Source organism: Chiloscyllium plagiosum, chromosome 22 (genome assembly GCF_004010195.1).
Source record: "Chiloscyllium plagiosum isolate BGI_BamShark_2017 chromosome 22, ASM401019v2, whole genome shotgun sequence".
Taxonomy (NCBI): Eukaryota; Metazoa; Chordata; class Chondrichthyes; order Orectolobiformes; family Hemiscylliidae; genus Chiloscyllium; species Chiloscyllium plagiosum.
The window spans coordinates 4,466,963-4,491,583 of NC_057731.1; the positions used below are offsets into that span (position 1 = coordinate 4,466,963).

The 24,621-nt window shown below is 38.8% G+C and overlaps 1 protein-coding gene across 3 annotated transcripts in view; it reads left to right on the top strand.

The window, feature by feature from the left end:
• LOC122561022 (probable JmjC domain-containing histone demethylation protein 2C) overlaps positions 1-21,820 on the top strand; it is a 289,853-nt gene extending 268,033 nt beyond the window's left edge. The window contains exons 1-3 of one of the 3 annotated variants that reach the window (XR_006314886.1): positions 12,195-12,488; positions 12,627-12,810; positions 20,775-20,896. Coding sequence is in view for 2 of the 3 variants with exons in the window: in XM_043712298.1 (XP_043568233.1) it covers positions 20,775-20,909 (135 nt within the window). In the remaining variant the exon portion in view is untranslated. Of the gene's footprint in view, positions 1-12,194; positions 12,489-12,626; positions 12,811-20,774; positions 21,517-21,560 lie in introns of those variants that run through there. The other 2 variants (XM_043712299.1, XM_043712298.1) reach the window with 2 other exon arrangements.
• The last annotated feature ends 2,801 nt before the right edge of the window (positions 21,821-24,621 follow it).

Sequence of the window (24,621 nt, forward strand, 5' to 3'; positions counted from 1 at the left end):
ATAAATGATTTGGATGTGAGCATAAGAGGTACAGTTAGTAAGTTTGCAGATGACACCAAAATTGGAGGTGTAGTGGACAGCGAAGAGGGTTACCTCAGATTACAACAGGATCTGGACCAGATGGGCCAATGGGCTGAGAAGTGGCAGATGGAGTTTAATTCAGATGAATACGAGGTGCTGCATTTTGGGAAAGCAAATCTTAGCAGAACTTATACACTTAACGGTAAGGTCCTCCGGAGTGCTGCTGAACAAAGAGACCTTGGAGTGCAGGTTCAAAGCTCCTTGAAAGTGGAGTCACAGTTAGATAGGATAGTGAAGGTGGCGTTTGGTATGCTTTCCTTTATTGGTCAGAGTATTGAGTACAGGAGTTGGGAGGTCATGTTACGGCTGTACAGGACATTGGTTAGGCCACTGTTGGAATATTGCGTGCAATTCTGGTCTCCTTCCTCTAGAAAAGATGTTGTGAAACTTGAAAGGGTTCAGAAAAGATTTACAAGGATATTGCCAGGGTTGGAGGATTTGTGCTATAGGATGCGGCCTTACAGGCTGGGGCTGTTTTCCCTGGAGCATCGGAGGCTGAGGGGTGACCTTATAGATGTTTACAAAATTATGAGGGGAATTGATAGGATAAATAGGCAAAGTCTTTTCCCTGGGATCAGCGAGTCCAGAACTAGAGGGCATAGGTTTCGGGTGAGAGGGCAAAGATATAAAAGACACCTAAGGGGCAAAGTTTTCACGCAGAGGGTGGTACGTGTATGGAATGAGCTGCCAGAGGAAGTGGTGGAGGCTGGTACAATTGCAACATTTAAGAGGCATTTGGATGGGTATATAAATAGGAAGGGTGCTGGCAGGTGGGACTAGATTGGGTTGGGATATCTGGTCGGCATGGACAGGTTGGACCGAAAGGTCTGTTTCCATGCTGTACATCTCTATGACTCTATGATGGAATACCCCCAATTGCTGGATGATTCAGCTCTAACAATACTCAAGAAGTCTGACACTATCCAGGATAAAGCAGGCTGCTTAATTGGCACTATATCCACAAACATCCACTCCCTCCTCCTCCAATACTCAGTAGCAAAAGTTGCACTGCAGACATTTACCAAAGCTCCTTAGACAGCAACTTCAAAACCCATGACGACTTCCACTTCAAAGGACGAGGACAGCAGATACATGGGAATACCACCACCTGTAAATTCTGCCCCAGACTAATCACCATCTTGACTCAGAAATATATTGTTGTTCCTTCATTGTCTTTGGGTCAAAATCTTGGAATTTCCTCCCTTACAGCATTGTGGGTGAACCCAGAGCATATGGATTGCAGCAGTTCTAGAAGGATAGTGTGGGATGGGCAATAAATGCTGGCAAGCCAGCAATGCCCACGTCCCATGAAGAAAAAAATAATTTTTTTCTGTGAAGGTTGAAAATTGATTTTTTTTTTGTGCCTTTGGTAAAAATGCTATGAGCGCCATGTAGTGTACACCTCGGTTGCTCATTCAAATAGAAATTGGCTTGAATGTCCACTGTGCAGCATCAGTTAAGTGCAGTTAACTGACTCTCAGCCTATTAATATTCAACACAGTATATTAGGACACTTTTTTTCAAATTTGGAACACGCAGTTCAATCCAGGCAAAGCTAAAGTGTCATGCTCTTCCTGCAGGAGTTAAAGGACATAGATTTATCAGTTGGTCCTTCACTTCTATGTGTAAATCCTCCTGAAATGATAAAGTCAGACTTGGTTCATACTGGTTTATGCTTCTGAGATTGTTGTTAATTTGCTGTATTCAGATCAGTTAAGGGATTTTTGTTGATAAAAATTGTTTGATGTTGAAATTGGCAGAGGTAGTAGCGTTTTATTCCTCACTATTGATGTCCTGTGCTTGGTAAAGCATAAAATTGACTCTTGAGGTATTGCAGTTTTTTTTGTAAAAGATTGATGGTGTGTGTATATATGTATGTATGTATGTGTGTATATATAAATACATGACTTGTAAGTCATCTCAAGTCAATTTGAAACCTTTTACAAAATAAGTCGTGAGACTTTCAAAATGCAGAATGGAATTGAAGAGTTGAAGCAAGATTAACTGAAATATAAGCAGAAGGTGGTGCATGAATGGAATGAGTTGCCAGAAGAAGCGGTGGAGGCAGGTACAATTAAAACATTTAAAAGGCATTTGGATGGATATTTGAATAGGAGGGATTTAGAGGCATATGGACCAAGTGCTGGCAAATGGAACTGGATTAATTTAGGATATCTGGTCAGCATGGATGTTGGACCGAAGGGTTTGTTTCGTGCTGTACATCTCTCTAACTCTATATAAAGCTTTAAGCAAGGCTAGATTGCGTAGAAAAAATAACATTCCCAAGTGAAGTTTCATAAAATTGGACAATGACTTTAAGGAAAAAGAATTGACCTAAGGGGAACCTCTATTGAATGGAGTGCCACAGGGGCCACAATTATTTACAATATGTATGTTAAAAAGTTGGATGAGGGAAGTAAATATTGTTATGAAGGTATAGGTGTGTACTGTACCTTTAAGAGAGAGTGGAAGCTGGCATGGACCGAGAGAGGCACAGAGTGTGCTGAAAATTTTAACATGTAGCATTTGGTTGTGAAAAAAATAACTGGCGCTACATTGCTGTGTTACACAACAAATTCAAATTCGGTCACACAGTTTAAATGACGCCCCTAGATACCAAAATCCAGTTGGATGACATCAAAAGAATGACATGGTTTGATGTTTTGTGGTATACAAAATTGGGTATCTTGAACAGTTAGCCTGAGCGTCAAAGAGCACCAATGAAAATACGGTCTGCCGAGCCTTTATCGGAAAGGTACCTTTTCATATGAAATTTGTGAAGCAGAAAACTGAAGAAAAGACTCAGGAAAGTACCGATGAAGATACCAAGGGAAAAGTGACAACTGGCTGATTTTGAAATTTGTTTTTTATTTGTAAAATTAATCGGGAAGTTTTATCGGATCAGTATATTGTTGTAGAGTGGGAGGTAGATAGATTGAACAGACAAAGGAGGATTACAATGTAGATAGTTTGTTTAATGTTCTTGTGTTTTTTAGAGTTAAAGAATAAATTGTTAATTTTTTTTCTGTACATAGAGAGATTTTTGTAATTATTTGTCACTCAGACTTTAACAGATCACAAGGCGAGGTGAGTTTTTCTGTCAGTCTGGTTCAAATTAGCAGAAGGATTTACCCTATGTCATAACAGTTTGGGAACTCATCTGGGATTTGAACCCGGGACCTTTCGCACTCCCCCATCTGACAGTGCTGCAAATACCTTACTAGCTCTGCCTAACAGTTTAGTCTGAACTAGCATTACCCACATGTCCTCTGACCACTCAATCTGCCGAGCCAATTTTTCACATTAAATAAAGAAGGCTTCAACATCTTTCTCATCAAAATGTGGCACATCTAAGTGTTTGAATAATCCCTTAGAATTTCTGCTTTACTTTTGTTCTTGGTTAAACCCAATTCTAACCTCTTTGCTAATTCTATGAGTATAGTCTTTTCTTTGTAAACTTCCTTGGCAAATTTGGGAATCATCTTCAAACCCCAGAACCTCATTAGTAACTTTAAGAGCCATTTCTCTCACTTTTAATTTCGGTTACTTGTGGTTGGTTATATTAAACAAATTGTCTTGCCTATGATTTATTTTAAAGATCTAGGACATTAACTGGCAAGTGTTTAAATTTACTGGGCTTTTTTTTTGCACCCCAAATCTGTTCAAATCTCAGACTGGATGGATCTGTCTAAACCTGTTCAAATCACGAACGTGACCCCCAAACAGTTATCTGTCTCAGGAGCAAAGAACACAGTTGAAAAGTTTGTTACAGCAGTATGAAGACATATGTAGGAATAAGATGGGGGTGACTAACGCTATTGTGCATGAGGTAGACATAGGGAATGCAGGTCCAATAAAACAACACCTCTATCGGCTTAATCCTTTCAAATCCAGGCAGGTCCAGAGAGAAGTGGAGGCCATCATCAATGAAGATATCATTGAACCAAGTCAGAACAAGTGGAGTTCTCCAATCATCTTAGTTCCCAAACCTGACGGACTCAACAATTTTGTGTGGATTATTGGAAGGCCAACACTGTAACAAAATCAGACTCATACCAATACTGAGATTGGAGGACTGTATCGAGAAAGTGGGACAAGCCAGTTACATCATAAAGTTGGACTTACTGTGTGGTTATTGGCAGATACCTTCATCAGAGAAGATGAAAGAAATTTCTGCGTTTGTAACCCCAAATGGGCTATATGAATTCGAAGTGATGCCTTTTGGAATGAAGAATGCACCCGCCACATTTCAAAGACTCATGTACAGAGTTGTGACTGGTTTAACAAACTGTACAGTCTATTTGTACAATGTAGGGATCTTTAGTGAATCCTGGGAAGATCACATGACACAGTTGGCAGAGCTCTTTGACCAATTAAGAGAACAAAACTGGTCATAAACTTAAACAAAACTGAATTTGCGAAAGTAGAGGTGACATTCTTGGGAGACAACATAAGTCATGGAAGGTTGACTCCAAGGAATTCAAAGACGAAGGATCGAGGAATTTCCATGACCAACCTCGAAGAAAGAGGTGCTTCGACCTTTGGAACTAAGCTCATTGTATCAGAAGTTTGTTCAAACTTCAGCACGTAGTGGTACCATTGACAGATTTGCTGAAGAAGAACACAAAATTTCGATGGACAGAACAATGCTAGGGTGCATTTGACAATTTAAAAGCGATATTATCTATTGCACCAGTTTTAGCTACACCAAACGTTTTGAAACCTTTCAAAGTTGCCATCGATGCTAGTGACATAGGAGTTGGAGCTGTACTGCTACAAGAAGATGATAATGGAATTGAACTGCCAGTTGGTTACTTTTCAAAGAAACTCAACACCCACCAGAGAAAATACTCCACAATTGAAAAAGAACTATTGAATTTGGTACTGCCTTACAACATTTTAATGTTTATGTCATCGACAATGTGTTGGAGACAGCTGTGTACACAGATCACAATCCGCTTGCATTCTTGGGACGCTTTAAAGACAAGAATATGAGACTATTTCATTGGAGTCTTGTTTTACACAGTTAATTTACAAATCGTACATATTGCGGGTCATAAGAATGTAATAGCAGATGCGTGATCATGGATTTAACTGATAAAGTATACATGAGATTGGTAACTATTCAAGGGGAAGAAGTTAATATAAACTTAGATTATTGCCAAGTTTGCAGTTAATACAAAAATAGGTAGGAGGCTAAGTGGTGAGGATGACAGTTTTCAAAGGGTTCCAGATCGATCAAGCAAGTGGGCAAAAAAAAAAGACAAACTGTAATGTGGGAAAATATGAGGTTATGTACTTTGGCAGGAAGGTGAGAGGAGCTGAATATTGTCAAAGCAGAGAAGGACTACAGAAAGCTGTGGCACAGAGGGATTTGGGAGTCCTTGTGCACAAATTACAAAAGCTATCAACCAAGTTCAGTGGATAATAGGGAACGCAAATTGAAAGTTAGCCTTTATTTTAAAGGGAATGGAGTATAAAATATTGAAGCCTTATTAAAACTATAAAAGAGATTCATTAGACTACAGCTAGGGCACTTTAACAGTTTTAGTCCCCTTACACAATGAAAGATATATTGTTATTGGAGGCAAACCATAGATGATTCAGAGTTGTTCATGTGTGTGAAGGGATTTTCTTATGAGGAGAGGTTGAGTGGGTTGGGCCTGTACTTATGGAGTTTATAAGAATGAGAGATGACATTGTTGAAGGTAAGTTTCTTTGAGAGACAAGGTTCTTTGGCTCTTTGACAGGGTAGATAGGGAGAGGTTGTTTCCACTTGTGGGAGAGTCCAGGATCAGGAAGCATAATCTCTCAGTAAGGGGTTGCCCAGTTATTACCAAGCTGAGGTCTTTCTTTGTCTGTGGGTAGAGAATTTGTGGAATTATTTACTGCAGAGACTGGGTCAATAAGTATTTCAAGGTTGAGATAGATTTTTAATCTTTCAGGGAAACAAGGGTTATGAGGGGATAAAGCTGCAAAGTTGAGGTAAGGATACTAGAAAAGCCATTATCTCATTAGTGGAACTGATTCAATGGGTTGAATGGCTGAGTTCTCCTATATCTATTGGAAGCAAGTGTTCAATTATATTTTGGTTTAATTTAATAGTTTAAGATTAATACTCTGGTATTAATTTACAATGTTTGACTAGTTTATCATGAATAATGTTTCTTATAATGCTGTAGTGTGTGAACTGTGCAAAATCAAACCAGTTAGCCCAGGAAAATGAGAGTTGGTTGGTTCAGATATTTTCCCTACATGATTAGAATACATAAATCATGTCTTATTGTGGCAACAAGCAGTCAGCTGCTGAAGTAGTTATTTTTGCTATTTAGATCAAATATGGTAAGACTAACACATGGTTTCTGACAGTTGCAGCTTTGGTCTTTTGCTGACTAAAGGTTAACTGTTCAGTAACAATCCAGATCCTTGTTACAATTAATATTTGACTTTGGTCATGCTCCATTGCAGGCAAGGTTGTGTTGGATCTTTGCCAGTACATCAATCAACGTCCAACAGCTGATTCAAAGAACTGTTTTTCTGTAAACTTTATCGCAACAAACCTGAAGGAAAGAAACTGCAACAAATTCCACATTGTGCTAAATGCTGTTGTCCTGATTGTAGTTTCCTACAATACAGACATGTGGGGAGATGTGCAATATTTCACGACTAGCCGCTTCTGTTCACTTTTCCATGGTTCACCTTCTCATTTATAACTGCAGAACTGTAAAAGAGTAAATCAGTTAAAAAACAATATTTTTAAAAATTGTTCATTGTTCTCATTACTTTCATGAATTGAGAAAGAAAACTTAACATGTTCTGATATTAATAGTATTTGTGCTCTTCCTTTCTGATCATTTTCCCATTTAATTGGAGAAGACTTCCAAGATTTCCTTGAAAAAGATTAATTTTCAAAATGGGGACAATTTTCCATCAATTTCACTGCAGTAACAGGTTGATGCATTGCTGGCAAAGTTCTAGTTTCTTTCTGACAGTTGATGGTAGTTTCTAGGAAACAAATTGAAAAGATGGCAGGACAGGTTAATAGTATAGTTCAAAAAGGCATGCGAGATGGTTGCCTTTATCAGTCGTGACATAGATTATAACATCAATGAGGTCATTTGCATCTGTACAGCACATTGGTTTGGCCACAGCCGAAGTAGATTAGATTAGATTAGATTACTTACAGTGTGGAAACAGGCCCTTCGGCCCAACAAGTCCACACCGACCCGCCGAAGCGCAACCCACCCATACCCCTACATTTACCCCTTTAACCTAACACTATGGGCAATTTAGCATGGCCAATTCACCTGACCCGCACATCTTTTGGACTGTGGGAAGAAACCGGAGCACCCGGAGGAAACCCACGCAGACACGGGGAGAGTGTGCAAACTCCACACAGTCAGTCGCCTGAGTCGGGAATTGAACCCGGGTCTCCGGCGCTGTGAGGCAGCAGTGCTAACCACTGTGCCACCGTGCCGCCCACAAAGTACTGTGTACACTTCTGATCGCCACACTGTAGGAAGGATGTGATTGCATTGGAGTAGTTGCAAATGAGATACACCAGGATGATGTCTGGGATGGAACATTTCAGCAATCAAGAGGTTAGACAAGCTCAAGTTGTTTTCTTTGGGGAAGAGAAAGTCGTGAGGGACCTGACTGGAGGTGGATAAGAAGATGAGAGGCATGGACAGTGTAAATAGAAAACAGCTGTTTCTCTTAGTCAATAACAAGGGAGCATAATTTTAAACTGAAAGCCAAGAGGTTTAGGGGGTCTTGAGGGAAAACCTTTTCACTCAGAGGGTGGTTGTGTATGGATCACACTGCCTCAGATTAAACCGTACAATCCTTAGAAAGTACTTGAATTAACACATGAGGTGTCATAACATTTAAGACTCTGGGTTAAGTGCAGGGAAGTGGGATTTGTGTAGTTGTTAGCATATTTTTAGCGGTACAGACTTGATGAGCTGAAGGGCCTCTTCTAATTCTGTAATTCGATGAGATAACATACATCTCTAAAATAATTATGCACAAGTGGAATTTTCAACTGAGCAACAATTGGAAGGCATAATGTAACTTCCCCTATGAGAATTAATTCAGTCATACATGAGATTGAAAGCTGCTTACAGTTGAAAGATTTTTTTCAACATTTTCGCTATATTTTGAGCAGTTTTAGACATGAATGGAAATATTTTAATGGAGGGGGGAAATATAAAAATATTGGCCCAACAGTGATTGTATCAGCATATTAATTTTACTTTTACCTTCCTTCCTGAAGTTAGTAATCCTTGTTGAGATATTTTCATCGGTTGTTTTTTATGGGTTGGTCCAGTCTGTGAACCTTGAAGATGACATTTTTTGACAAGTTATTTTGAGCACAATATATTGGTGACATATGCTTTTTGGCATGATGTTTTTAAAAGAACAAATTATCATTAAACAAGGCAAGCAATGATATTTTCAGAACTACTTTCATATCCTGGCTAGAAATATGCCAGCATGAATGGGAGAAATATCATCTCCCCTTGTCCTCTCTCTGCGTGTCACACATATCCTGGAAATGTCCAGCTGATGAATTTAGTTAAAAATCACACAACACCAGGTTATAGTCCAACAGGTTTATTTGTAAGCACTAGCTTTCAGAGTGCTGCTCCTTCATCAGGTAGCTCCACATCACAGCTGATGAATAGCATCCAAAAGATTGAGAAGATTTTGTGTTTAAAATACTTAATAAAAGCTCTTACCTTCATCAACCTTTTTTCTTTTAGATTCATTTTAATATTTCATCACATTTGCAACATTTCATATTTGCCTCAGCACTATTGCAGAATACTCTGAAACATCTTCCTTTCCAATTGTTACCCATCTATTGTTGTATTTCATAAGAGCTGATAATCTTCCCAATATATTTAAGCATTTTCATTTTAAACTATTGAATGCTGTGTCAGCTGTGGCTCACTTGGTAGCACTGTCATCTTGAAGTCAAAACCTTTTGGATGTAAGGTCTTTTCCAGAGTCTTGAGCACAGAAATGAAGGTTGTTATTCTAGGGTCATACTGAGACAGCACTGCACTGTTTGAGTGCTGTCTTGTGCTAGAAGTCAAAGACTGTGTGCTACTATTTCAAGCAAGAGCATTCCCTGGTGTCCTGGCCAATATTTAGTCTGCAATCAACAACACAAACAGATCATCTGGTCATTATCACATTGTTTATGGGCAGGTTTGCTGCCCTGTTTTCTGCATTGCAATAATTATTACACTTCAAGAATACTTCATTGGCTGTGAAACTATACTGCACTGGATTCAGACAAATTTCCTGATGTAGCAACAGCTTTACAACAGAACAGCTGTGGAATGTATTAGTCAAGTTAACTGATAATGATACATTTGATTAGAATGAACAATATTTTATCTTAATGTATGAATTAATTTAATAATTATGGCAGATAATGGATTTCCTGCTATAGATGCATTTGCTTATGTTAATACAGCACAATTTTATTATCCACTGCAGTTATAACCATTTCTTGGCAGTTTGCCAAATTTGTAATTGAAGGTCATGGATTGTTTGTTAATATGGGATACTGTCGGCTCTTGATCTCATGGAGAGCTGGTAGTGGCAGACAGACAAAGAATGTTTTGTATTAATTTTTATGGTATGGAACTACTGTCACACAATCTCTTGTTCATTTTTCAGCATGGTCCAGATGTCCATTTAAAAATGGTCAGATTATGCTGGATCATCAGAAGTGAATACAGTATGAGCATCAGTTTTCACTTGAAACTGAATACGTTTTTTTCCTTCCTTCCATTCTAGATTCTAAATTCTAGTTTATGTTCCACACACTGATGAATAAGTACAACTCTGCAAGTACAGTTTCATGACAAATCAACAAGCATTGCAAATGCTGAAATTATACAACCACAAATAATATACAGTTTTGGAATGATATCTTTGATATTCAGTTGCACAAAATGTTACCTTCTTTTACCTTATCTGTCTCAACAGTTGGTAGCAGACCAACTGTTTTGTGTTTTATTTTAAGTATTTTATTGCTAAATATCTGTCTATTATTTACAGTGGGCTATAACATGCAATGACAACAATTATTGTTACTTTACTCACTGAGAACCCCAAAAGGAGTTTGGTTAACCTAGGTTATAATCATACAACTGTGAGGAGCTTAATCTTTAACCTTATAAGGACATGAATTATTTGGTTGGATGGGCAGATAGGAAGCACATGATGTTTAATGCAGAAAAACATGATGTAATTCATTTTGGTCAAAGAACATGGAAAGATAATAGTCGATAGATATGAATTTGGAAGAGCACAGCAGGTCAGACAGCATCCAAGGAGTAGGAAAGTCAATGTTTTGGATAGAACTCTTTGTCAGAAGAAAACGCGTTTGTTAAGGGTGTGGATCTTTTGGAGAATAAATAACAGTAGAGGTCCTCTGCAGGTCCGGGAGAGAGAGGTCCTGAGCTGGAGCAAGGCTGACTGAGGGAGACAAGATGTAACCTCATGCCAGAGAGCATGGAGCCGAGAATCCTCAGGGAGAATCATTTCTGGAGGCACTAGAAGTTCTGTGGGTAGCGGTTGTCACGGTTGGGTCCAAGTTGTGAAGGTCTGAAAGTTATTTGGAGTCCATGGGGAATGAATCAGCTGTGTAGACAGGCACTGAAAGAGATATGGCTGTAGTAGTGAGATTGCTTCAGCGTAGAGGAAGTAATCTGGGGGTTGGAGTGGTAGAGAAACTCACTGAGCTCTCTTTGGAAGGAGGAGGAAAACTTCTTCAATGTTGGCATCCTTAGAAGAGATTTTGCAGTGTTGGTTTTCAGTGACTAGGAGACAGTAAAGACTGCAGATGCTGGAAGTCAGAGTTGATAGATATGAAACTGGAAGAGTTTCAGTCGAAACATTGATTTTCCTGCTCCTTGGATGCTGTCTGACCTGTTGTGCTCTTCCAGCTTATCTATCAACTCTGACTTCTAGCATGGAAAGATAATATCTAGGCTCCAACTCTGAATGGGACACAGAAAGAGGACCTGTATAGATACGTGCATAAATCATTGAAAATAACAAGACACATTTTGAATGCTTTATTAACTGCATTCTCAGCGGTTATTTTGAATATGTGCAAGACACTGGTTCACTTCAGCTGGAATATTACATCCAGTTCTGGGCACTGCACTTCAGCAAAGATGTGAAGGCATACGTGATGGTCCAGATGGTCCAGATGGTTGCAGATGAGGAACTTGAGTTATGAAGACAAAGTTGAGAAATAAAGACAGCTGAGTTATGATGGTGGAATTCATAATTATGAGGCATTTGGACAGAGAAGATGAGGAGAAACTATTGGCACTTATTGAAGGATGGAGAATGTAGGGACACAATAAAAATAATTGGTACAAGAAATCAAAAATGATCAAAACCTTTTCACTGAGTGGTCAAGTTTTGGAATGTCCTGAGAGTGTGATCGAGACAATTTTAGTAGATGTATTCAATAAAGAATAGATCATCTGGAAAAGTACACTGTGCAGGGTTAATGAAAAATGGAGTTTGGGAAAACAGCTTTAGGTGACGTGCTGATTTGGAAAGTCAATGCAGGCACAGTAGGCCGAATAGCCGCCTCGTGTGCTGTGGAATTATACGATTCTGTAAGGTCTCGGCCTTAAAAGTTACCAGTGGATTAAGATAAAACCAAGTGTAGAGTGACATCCATTGGGATTTCCTGGTGTGTGATAGCATTATTTAGAAGACCCCCTCCCTGCCGCCACCACTGAGTATATCAATAATTTGTGAAAACAAAACCCTTAAAGTCTGAAACAAAAGGGTAATATCTGAGGGGAAAATGTGACCCTTTTCGGAAAACTCTGGAAAGTGATACATTAGGCTGTTGCTTGCAAGGAAACCAATCGAAAACCGTCACCGCTGATATGAATCTGTTTTTTGTCTGCTGCAGCAAGGAACGCATCTCTCTGAAAGTCTCCAGTTAGACAATGAGTAATCAGTTACATGACTCATACTGGATGTGACTATTGCCACCTGTGACTTGGATTTATTTCGAAGCACCGCCCTTTTCCGCTTTGTTCGAGCTGTTAGTACAAGGAGAGTTACTCGTGTCCATGTGCAGTCGATTTTGACCAAACTATTTTTAGTCGTGTTCAGTCCTGCTTATGGCACACAAGACTGGTTAATTTCTGTTGTTAGTTTACGCTTATCTGTTTTGGACAGCTGACTAGACAGCCAATCACAGTGCAACGTTCGTGACCTAGATCTTTACAGTGAGAGTAGCATTTGCGGGGTTTCTCATTCGTTAACAGTACGTAATGATGACAAAGGGAGATCAGTGATCCGCCTCTGCACACTACGCATTCAGCCGTGTGGGAGAGAAAGATAGAACTGAGGTATTGATGATAGCTTTTCCCAAGATTTGTTTTTTTTTCAACATAGAATTTAAGTTTCAGTATGTTGAGATTGTTCACGACCGAATGGCTGCAATGTAACGTGCCGCCTTCAACTTTTTTTCGATTCTCTTTGATCAGAAATGGGTCACTGACCCCGCGAATGAACATGTTCTGATCGGAAGTCTATCATCCGTAGCCTGAAAATCGGCCTGTGTGATCGTGGACAGTTGAGTGTATATTGGCTGCAGAAACGTGAGGAATTCCGGCAGACAAAATTTGCGGGTTTTATCCCTGCGTTGCAGGGATTGGAGTGGATCGTTAGGTGGGTAACGTTAAGTCCAGCAGTCTTTATTTGAAACCGCGCTGAACAAAATTTTGCCTCGGTGAGGCTGATTTGTTTTAACAGTGCGTCAATGGGATTGTGCTCACAACAGAACAAACTCGAATTATTCATGAAATGTGAAATAAAATAAAAACAGGCAGATATTTCAAATGAGTGTTGATGGAAGGTTACAAAGTACAATTCTAGATACTCGTTTAAGCTGTTGAAGCGTAACCTAGCTTTCTTGCATGTGCTGACTGAATGGGTGGGCAGCTGGACTTTGACATTCCAACATGTCTGCATAATGAGACTGGATTGCTGTGACGAGACTTGTCGATGAAGTTGCAATGGAAATGCATTTTTAAAATTTCTATCAATAGGTGATCTACCCAGCATTGATGAATATTCATTATCAGTGCAAAACAAAGGTAATTTTGTAACTGCTTTTTATAAAATTATATTTGCTAATCGTGGAGTAAAAGGTTATTTAGGGAATACGTTTTAATGAGTTTTTTTCAAGTTTTCAAACGTGTGGATTACTAATGTACATGTAAATTATTTAACTCAAAGTAACAACGTTTATTTAACCTGCTGGTCAGTAAGATTGCAAATAAATCCATGTTGTCATTTGATTAAATCATCTGATTTTAAATATGGAAGTCTTTTCAGTCAGGGCTCATCTGTTTTCATGTGAATGGAATGTGGTATTGCACCAAGCCCAAAACAGGATACAGTTGTTGTAGACATTTCCGTAGTTAGAGTATCATGTAGGCTGCAAAGAATGCAGAAGTCTTGCAAATCTGGGTGTCTGGCTGGCTAAACGTTGCAGCAGAGATGCATTCTGGGTAGGACTCCAATAAGATCTTATTTATTAATAGAACTGTGTGTAGACAGGTTCAAACTCGTCCCAGTTGTTCAACTTCGCAGCTGTGTTAGCTTCATGTATTTATAGGTTGGAAACAATTTCTTCGTTGTTTTACCAATGACCACCTTTATTGTGTTTCAGTATAGTGTTTACTGTTTAGTCTCACTTTGCATTTGGACAATCACACTATACATGATTTAAAACTTTCTAAGCTGGTAGCCTGGGATTTTCCTTAGACATTTGATATGTCTGTTGAGTGTACAGGCACTGGATACCTCAATTATGTTTGAAGTCCAGCAACATTTCTTTACATTCTGTTCCACTCCTTTATGAAATGTTTACAGTAGATTTGCTATACAGCTCAGAAGGTTATCATTTTTAGCACAAATTCTTATAAAGTATAAACATCTGATGGTTAGGCAGCTGTGAAGGATTCTATAAAGTGCAAGATTGTTACATCACTGTGTCTGATTGTGGTATGGCTTTTCATGTACTGGCTGGACTTTCAAGCGAGCAGCCTTATGGTCCAGTAGAACTGTAGCAACTTTTAAGTGTATGTTGGGTGAAGGCAGGGTCATGTTTCACTGTCATAATTATCCTCTCCATCCTACACTTAGGCAATGTATGGGAGGATTCTTGGAAAGGTTGCAAATTACTTCACTGTCTACATAGATATGTATTGCATAATTCTGTGAATATATTAAAATGTGACTTGAGTTGACTATCTTTTCATACTTTTAAAACCTTTACAAACCTTTTGATAAAGAGAGAGAGTTTTATAACAAGATTCTTTTAAAAATATTTGAAAATGCTTGTCACTTAGCACCTGTGGAGAAAATAGGCAAGTTCACGTTTCAGGGGCATCCCTTCATTAGATGTGATGAAGGGTCCACCCCTTCAAATGTTAACATGTAATCACCCTCCATGAAAATTGTCCGATTTGCTGAATTGTTAGAACATTATGGCATCTGCATATTTTCACAAGCAAATCTTTAGGAACTGGCTTCTGGGTATAGCCGGAGTCCAGGAATTAGTCTTAGATAACAGAAGCTTTTTGTGAAGTTACAATAATTTCTACTTAATTTTGTTATTAAATTCTCCCACCATTCTAAGCTGGGTTAGTCTCAGCCAGTGCTACAAATTGTTTCAGCACCACTGAATAAATGCATCCCAGGTGTTTAGTTTCTAATTGCTTTTCGAAGCTGAAAATTTAGGACATGGTGAACTTCAGTTTCAGAGCTGTCACCAGTCGTGATGTAGTTTCGAGGCTCACATGACAAAGTTATTTGAGTCTGTGTGAGCAAAAAATGTCTTCAAGAAAGATGGAGAAGAAATTGGATAAAGTAGATTATATTGGGTGACTGGAGATTTGAATAAATATTAGGTATTGATGAGATGAGAGTGGCATTTTTGCCTTAGTAAATGCAGAGACGAATGTTTATGAGGACACTGTATCATAATGGCAAAGAACGTTGAGGTTGAAACTGAAGTGGAATGCTTTGCCACTTCTGGATGCAACTCCACTCTCTTTAGTAGCAGGAAATGGAGAAACAAGTGCAACACAGGTGACATAATAATTCATAATCTTCACTTAAAGCAGGGAATATAATTTTCAAAATTAGGTTTTGTCACATTATGCTGCACTGACAACAGTAAATATTCAACATTTAAATGAAGAAAAAAAATTCGACAACCAGTGCCGTTCACACAAAAACCTGAAGGGAAGGCTACAGACTTTGCATAGGGCAGTTCATTTGCTATGTATGTTTAACACTATGTCAGAAATTATCATGTCCCTGAGAATTCAGACTGTGTCATTTTGCTTATGAACAAATTATATCTATTTGGCATAATGATTCTTTGGTTTAGCTTCTGAAATAACCTCACTGATGCAAGAACATCACATTGTGATTACATGTTGTGATTAACATGAAATTGCACGTTGTGTTTACTGAGCAGATTATTCTAACACTTTTTTTACATATTTTCAGTTAAGACAACAAGATGCAAATGATAAATATGTTAAGAACTGATAAGCTGATTATTCAGTTATTAACTTAGTTAAACATTTAAAAAAAGCCTTAATGCTCCATAATTTGGAGCTGTATATTTACACTCCACTGACTTTACTTTGCTGCTGATGCTACATTTGGCATTGTTCCAGTATGGATATGGTAGTGGGTGTGGTGTCTGGAGAAAATGAATATACCTAAGGAAATGGTTTCAACTGGAACCTTGGAGGTAATAGGGCAATTTAAACACAGTCCCTTTTGGCAGTTATCAACAAATATTCTAGCTAAAGGTTGACTGAGGTCTGCACCTGCCAATTTTAAGGGTTGCTAGGAAGGATGGTTTCAAGTTTTTTTTGCTACTGAAACTGCCAAAGTATCGATTTGGCCTTTACAAGGCCTAGTTGAGGATTTTGGATCCTAAGTGCAAAGTAAATTGTGGTTGTTACGAAAGTTTTCAGTCTGGGACAAATTATCACTGATTAGAAGTACAACCAAAGAGCTGCAATAGCAAGAAATCTTAATCTTTTAATTTAGCTGATTTTAAGAATTGTACAATTGTAGAATCCGGAGAGTGCAGAACGAGGCCATTTGCATCATTGAGTCTGCACTGCCCCTCTGTAGAGGATCAAACCCACACCTCCACCCTCAACCTGTAACCCTATATTCACCATGGCTAATCCACCTAGCCTGCACATCTCTGTACACTATTAGCATAGCCAATTCATCTAACCTGCACATACTTTGGATTGTGGGAGGAAATCAGAGCATTGGGTGGAAACCCACGTAAACATGGGGAGAATTTGTAAACTCCACACAGTTACCCAAGGCTGGAATTGAGCCCAGGTCCCTAGTGCTGTGAAGTAGCAGATTTAACCACTGAGCCACTATGCCGCCCCAAATGTTCTTAATGGCACGACTTGAATTTGCATCTCTTTTACAATCGTTTGTTAAAATTAGACTAATTTTCAAAATTTACTTTTGGGGATACTTTTTTTTTGCATATAGTTACATCGGTCATTATTGACATCTAAATAAATGTTTACAGATAACCATAGTAAATATGTGAACAGGCATGGATATCTGTGGTGCTCTTGGATGAATCAGTTGTGTTGAAGTATTTTCATACACTCTTCTTTTGGAAGCTTGAAGTCCATTAAGAACTTTCCTCAAGCTACTATTACATAGCTTGCTTTTTTTTTGGTTGAAGTTTTTTCTTCATCATCAGAAAAATGATCAATCAGGCTTTTCATAATCTAATTGTTTGAATCTAATGTTGTTGTTTCATTTAAAATCCAGTCTGGTTGTGAGCATCTTGGTGTCAATCTATTCATTTGTTTGTTGTAGAAACTATACCAGGAAAATGTCTACATGTTTCAGTTTCCAGACTCGAAGGATCCTGAGTAAAATGACCAACTTTCTCCTTTCTTATCAAATTTACTCCTCCGTAGCAAAGTGTGGTAAGGTTTCCAGCAAATGCAACATTTTAAGTAGAATGCTTGTGACATTATTCATGCTGAATCAGTACCTGTGGTGTTTCATAAAAACAGGTATGATTTAACAAGTTTATGGGAGACAGTTGGTACTGTAATTAACAATTGCAGGATGTGTGCACAATATGATGATTTTTGAAAAGTTTGAAAAAATAGACTTTGAGAAAGTGAAGATGGGTATTTAATTAAATCTAGTACTAAAGAAGTTAACAGCTGGTGGTAGAGGGATCACAGTAAAGGCCATGGAGTTGATTAGGGGATTTATTGAGGTTGAATGTTTAACCAACTAGTAAAGATGAGATAAAGTTAACAATGTGATAATAGATGATACTAGACAAAGGAGGGCAGCGGAACGATTTTGGAATGCTCAGTCAGAATCGAGGTGTCAGGTAAGGTTTTTATAGGCAAAGTATTGTGTGGGAATGTGACAAATAAACTTTTGAAGTTAATAAAGATTTCAAAAATGTGGATAAAGCTTTGAAGATTTTGCAGGAAGAGCAATTAAAGTGAAGTTCAGACATCTGGAATGTAGGCTGGTAGCATTTTATGCATAATGGGGGAGCGCAACTTCAGTGGTGGCCTAGGTTTCCAGCCTGGGAAGAATTCAAACCTCATAATAAATTTGATCGAGCAAAAAAGTATAGTGCATACAAACTTTGCATAACATGGCTCTTTGGTGCAATAAACAGTAAAAGTGATAGGTTTCAGTTTATATGAGATGCCATCTGCTTACAGAAACTGTCAAGTTGTTGACTAAAAAAAGGTTTTTGGAACAAGCTTTTGAACCTTAACACCCACGTCTTCTCATTTAATGGAACAGTTTGTAAAACCTCCAATGTTCTTAGCTGCCAATTCTGAAGAAAGTTCCATAGCGTGTTAATTACTTAAAAATTACTTCTTGGGATGATGTCATAATTCCCCACTCTCAAATTAGAGCTTGATGTTCCTGCTTTGTTGGTTTAAATTCTGTAATGCCTGAACCTTATCAAAACCATCAATAATAGAGTTCCATTTTTGTTTGAGAATTGTAGAATCTCTATAGTGTGGAAGCAGGCCATTCAGCCCATCAAATCCACACTGATCCTCCGAAGAGCATCCAACCCAGATCCATCCTCCTACCTCTGCTTATAACCCTGCATATCCCATGGCCTTTTCCCCCAGCCTGTACATCTCTGGACACTGGGGAACTTAACATGGCCAATCTACCTAACCTGCACAACTTTGGACTATGGGAGGAAACCGTAGCAACCAGTTGAAACCCATGCAGACACAGGGTGAATGTGTAAACTCCACACTGTCACCCGAGGGTGAATCGAACCCAGGTCCCTGGTGCTGTCAGGCAGTAGTGCTAACTGCTGAGCCACCATGCTGTGTAAGAAGGACTTTATTCAAAACTCACGGAATGAATAAGATTGTGGATTATTTTACAGAAATAAACTGTTGAAGTAGTTTTGTAATATACTGGTACTGCTGTTCCTACAAACAGTTCCTATTTATGTTGTTGTGCAGAATTCTCAGTCTCAATAAGAACAGGGCAAGTATTGTGTCTGCACAAATTTACGCATATTGCTCTTAATTGGGCAATGCAAATTCTTACTTATTGCTCTGCTGATATTTCTGGACAGCTCAAAGAGGCTTGCAAGCAATTAATCCAAATAAAAGCAAAATTCAGTGTATACTGGAAATATGAAACAAATGTAAGAAGTACTGGAGAAACTGAGCAAGACTGGCAGCATCTGTGGAGAGAAAGATGGAGTTAATGTTTTGGTCTGAGGAGTCTTAGTGGATTCAAAATGTTGACTTTTTTTCTCTCTCCTCAGATGCTGTTAAATTTACTCAGTTTCTCCAGCATTGTCTGTGTCTTGCTGAAGAAAATCCCCATGTATTATGTGGTCATATGGCAGCGAAGCTGTTGCCTCTGAAGAAATATGAGGAAAAACATTTCTGGAGGCATCTCATGTCAGACATTTGGGCTGCATTGTCATTTGTGCTGAGGATTTATATAAACACCATTAAACATGATACCATCCAATAGATTGAGGGCTTGATTATTTAAGAAAACAATTTTTAAAAGATTAAATGATATTTTCTGTCCAGCAGGATGACTTCAGCTGTCTTTTATTTAAGTTCATGTTGCAAAACATCATTGTACTCTTCACTTTTAACTTTTGTATTACATGCTTAGTTAAAATTTCAAGAAGTTTTTAATGTGAACAGGAAGTTTTCCTTCACATCTCTTGTTAAATTTCTGAGATTGGGCATTTTGATAGTCTGCTTGTCTATGTGCCAAGCATTATCTGTGTTGCAGTTTTTCCTGATCTTGTGTGAAAAATGCACAATTCATTACGTTAATAAATATAGGGATACAAGATTTGTATGACAGAGAAGAACTGAAGGCAGAAAAGAAACATGCGCTTTCGCCACCACCGTATCGTAAACATGCAGTTTTCTCCACTATTCCTCCTTTTCCAAAGTAAGACACTTCTGGTGCAGTAAGAAACAGGTAGCCCTCAGCTTTTCACTCTAAATTGCTATGCTGTATGCAAGCCTGAGTTCTTTTTATTTAGTACCTGCTCAATAATATTTTGTATTCATATTTTATGTCTGGCATTAATTTGAGAGATTAGTACTTGAAAGAGTTCAGATAAGATTTACAAGGATATTGCTAGGGTTGGAGGATTTGAGCTATAGGGAGAGATTGAATAGGCTAGGGCTGTTTTCATTGGAGCATTGGAGGCTGTGGGGTAACCTTTTAGACGTTTATAAAATCATGAGGGGCATGGTTAGGATAAATAGACAAAATCTTTTCCCTGGGGTGGGGGAGTCTAGAACTAGAAGGCATAGGTTTAAAGTGAGAGGGGAAAGATAATAAAGAGATCTAAGGGGCAACTTTGTCATGTAGAGGGTGGTATGTGTATGAAATGAGCTGCCAGACAAAGTCTTGGAGGCTAGTACGATTGCAACATTTAAAAGGCATCTAGATGGGTATATGAGTAGGAAGGGTTTGGAGGGATATGGGCTGGGAGGTGGCAGGTGGGACTAGATTGGGTTGGTATATCGGGTCGGTACGGAGAAGTTGGACTGAAGAATCTATTTCCATGCTGTTCATCTCTATGACTGTTCTTTTCTGTATGTTTTTTAGTTGGATTACACTATAATTAGCAGAATTTTGATTCCCTGTCTTGTGTTTCCTGTTACCATTTATGCTTTCTTGTTTTTGTAAAATTAATCTACAAACTTGAATTGAGAATATATTTTAGTTTGGGATGTTGTATTTCATACCAAGCAAAATGTTTATGTTGAACCTTTATCATAATCATCACTAATTTAGAAGTGGACTTTGACTTTATGCAGAATACAATTTGAAGACATTTGAATTGGCTTAATCAAAGTGCATAATTAGGTGCTTGCTTTGATCTTAAGCCAACTTGAAATCAATTTTGGTGCATTTGTTGGCTTTCTATATTGTATTTTACACCTAAGGCAGATCTATTCTTACGTTCATTTCATGATCTCTGACAAAAATGAAATTCTAATTGCTCTGCATTTATTCAATCAAGCTTCAACTAAGTTATTTCCTTGTTTTTCTTTGTTTAGACATTCAAGTCTGTAGTGGGAAAGGCTGTGCTTCATTTATTAATTGCAATAGAATTCTTTGTGGATAAACAACTGAATTTTATACCTGGGGATAGTGCCTTCCAGCTCTACCAGGTAGGACAACAATTATTGTGATCAGCATTTTTGTCATGTTGAAAAATATTATGTCTAACCATGAAATATTTCAACTTTTCTTTATGGAATTTGTGAAGCATTTTATAAATTTTAGATTTTAGTCAGTAAATCACTCAATCCACCTATTAACGCACAACTTTTATTATAGTGGAACATGATGATTGTGTGAGTTGAACAACTCATGAAGGAAACTGTTATCTTTTTATCAGCTACAACTCCAATTTCCCCATTAACACCAACTTGTATTTATATATTGCCTCAATTGTAGTGCAATATTCCATGATTCTTTACAGGAGTGTTATGAGAAAGAAAATAAGATATTCGGGAAAATGGCCAAAGGCTTGTCAAAAGGAGCTTTTAACAAACCTCTTAAAAGAAGAAATAAAGTGGTCAGGTGTAAAATTGAGTTTGGGATCCCAGTAACTGAAAGCATGACTGCCACTGGTGGAGTAATTACAATTGGGGGTGCTAAAGAGGCCAGACTTTCAAGAACAGATAGCTTGGAGAGTTGTGGAGCTGGTGGATATTGTAGAGTTTGGGAGAGGTGAAGCCTTGGAAAATTTAAAAATAAAGATGACAGTCTTGAAATCCATGAATTGTTTAATAGGGCCCAATGTAATCAGTGAACAGCGGTGTTTTGAATCACCTCAGGTTTCTGCATGACAGAATGTGAGGGGCCAATCAGGAGTATATTGGAATTGACTGAAGGGAAAAAAGCCATGGACAAGGATTTAAGCAACAGCTGACCTCAAGCATGAACCATTTTTCTTCCAAGTCCACACATCCATTGTAAGCTAATTTCACAACCCTTTCCACCCTATTCATTCCATCCTATTCATCCTATCCACCACTGTTTGTCTGTACTCTGAAACTACAAATCAGTACTGCTTTTGACTTTTCCTTGCACATAATAATTTACTGGGAAATATGATCCTTGCTTTCCACAAATTTATTGTTGGCTGACTGCATTGATAAAATGTTGACTGAAATGTGCTCAGATTATGGTTAAGTTGTAAAATTGCTCGCTGAGTTGGGAGATTTGTTTTCAGAAATTTCGTCACCATGCTAAGTAACGTCATCAGTGAGCCTCCGGTGAAGCGCTGGTGTGCTGTCCCACTTGCTATTTATCTGTATCAGTTTGTTGTGGTGGGTGATATCATTTCTGTGTCTGTTTCTGAGAGGATGGTAAATGGCATCCAAATCTATATGTTTGTTAATGGAGCTCCAGTTTGAATGCCAGGCCTCTAGAAATTCCCATGTGTGTCTTTGTTTAGCCTGTCCCAGGATGGATGTATTGTCCCAGTTGAACTGGTGTCCCTCTTTGTTGACATACAGACTAGCAAAGGAACTGCAACACAAACTGAAACACCTAGTAGAAGACTCAACCCACTTCCTTTCACTCCTCCCAGAAAGTCCTTAATATCATCCAAGACACCAAGGTAGAGGACAACAAGGTATCCTTCGACGTGATGGCCTTCTTCACATCAATAAACATCACCCCAGCCAAAGAAGCACTGGCCTCACTGCTGGACAAACCATGGACACAAACACAAGCACCAACTCCATCAGCAAAGACAGCATTCTCAATCTAGTAGACCTGTGCCTCACAACCCACTTCACTCAGAAACAGAACCAGGAATGATATCACCCACCACAACAAACCGAGACAGAAAAATAGCTGGACAGAACACCAACACTTCTCTGGTGGCTCACTGATTATGTTACCGAGCATGGTGATGAAACATCTGAGAACAAATTGACCAGTGTAGCAAGCAAATTTACAACCTGAAATGTCACTCACTGACATGGCATTTGTTAATACTTTACAAATGAGTTGGACTTCCAAAAAAACTCATGAAGATTGTCATCAAGTCACTGGGGTTTCTTTCACAATTTAGTTCATATAGCATGTTCACCAGGTCGTATTACAACTTGTTGAGCTTCATTGTATATCCTTTGCACTCCCACATCTCTCTTCAAGATCCTTTCTGTCTTTGAGAGACCATTAATTCTTGGAGTGCTTGACGGGTAAATCAGTTGGCTGGACAGATGGTTTGCGATGCAGAATGGCACCAGCAGCATGGGTTCATTTCCCATAATGGCATAGGACCCACTTTCTTAATCTCGCCCCTTAGACAAATCCCATTAGACAAGTGATAGGAAGAGTTGTCAACTGTGCTGTCAAAAACCACTTCAGCAATAATCTGTTCACGTGTGTTCAGTTTGGGTTTCATCTGAGCCACTTAGCTTCTGACTTTATTACACCCTTTGCCCAAATGTGGATATGAGGATTGAACTCTAAAGGAGACGTGAGTGACTACCCTCGACATCAAGGCACTGTTGGATGTCACAGCAAGTGCAAAGGTAGATGATGGTGCTTGCTGGAGTTCATCATCTCAATCTGGACATTGCTGTAGCCATTCCTCAAGATTGTGTCCAAAGCCGAACAATCTTCAACTGCTGCTTCAGTGACCTTTATTTGGCCTTCAGGTCAGAATCGGGGTTGTTCACTGTGCAATGTTCAACACCGTTTGGGATTCCTCAGATATCAAAACAATGCATGTTTAAATGTTTAAGGCTCAAACAGCATCCAGGTTTGGATTCATAACATTCTGTTATAAGACATTCAAGTAACATTTGTACTACATAACTGACAGGACATGACCATCTCCTACTTGGGAAAATCTAACCATATTGTCTTGATTTACAATGGCATTACCATGGCTAATGCCTAACTAGCAATGGTAGGACTGGGATGTGTAGGTATTGACCAATGATCAGTACCTAAACTCGACCAGCCGTATAAGTATTGTGGCTTTAATACCAAGTTGTTAGCTAGAAATTCTGCAGTAAGTAGCGTGCCTTCTAATTCTCCAAAGCTGATCCACCATCTGCAGAGTTGACGTCACTAGGATGATAGAATGTTCTCCACATAACTGAATGGGTGCATTTCTAACAGCAATCAAGAAGCTTAATGCCATCCAGGGCATAGAACCACACTTACTTGGCACCCCATCTTCCACTTACTACATCCCTTCACCTTCAGCCTATAGTGTCAGCTGTTGATACTGTTTACAAATTGCATTACAGTAACTAACCAGGGTTCTTGCAACAGCACCATCTAGATTCGTGAACTCTACACTTGGTAGGTTGAGACAACAGATGATTGAGGACACCATTGCTTACAAGTTCACTTCCAAGTCTCACACCATTTTGACTTGGAGTTGTATTAGCATATATTTGATAGTCAACAATCCTCTATCTCCATTCCTTGTAAGGATGGTGGATATACTCATACCATATGGACTGTGGCTGTTCATGTTGCAGCTTGCTACCACCCAAGGGAGATTAGGGATGCCACTAATGTTGACCCAGCAAGTAACACCCTCTGCTCATGATGGATTACATTTTCAACACCTTCTTGAACGTGTCGTCTCCCTTGGTCCGCTTGACTGCTGTAACATTAATCACTTTCTTGTCTCTCTCACAATCTATATCTCTGCACCTACAATCCAACAGTACTTCTGTGCCCACCATAGCAAAGGAAGTTCTTGCCAGATTACTTGAATCCTCGATACCAGTTCTTTTGCATGATATCGCTAAATTTTTGATTTTCTCCTTCATGCCCATCTCATGTCATTTGTCCTTTAACCCCAGCAAAATCTTTACCCTCCCTCCTCCATTATGGTCACTTTGCTGTCTTAAATCCCAA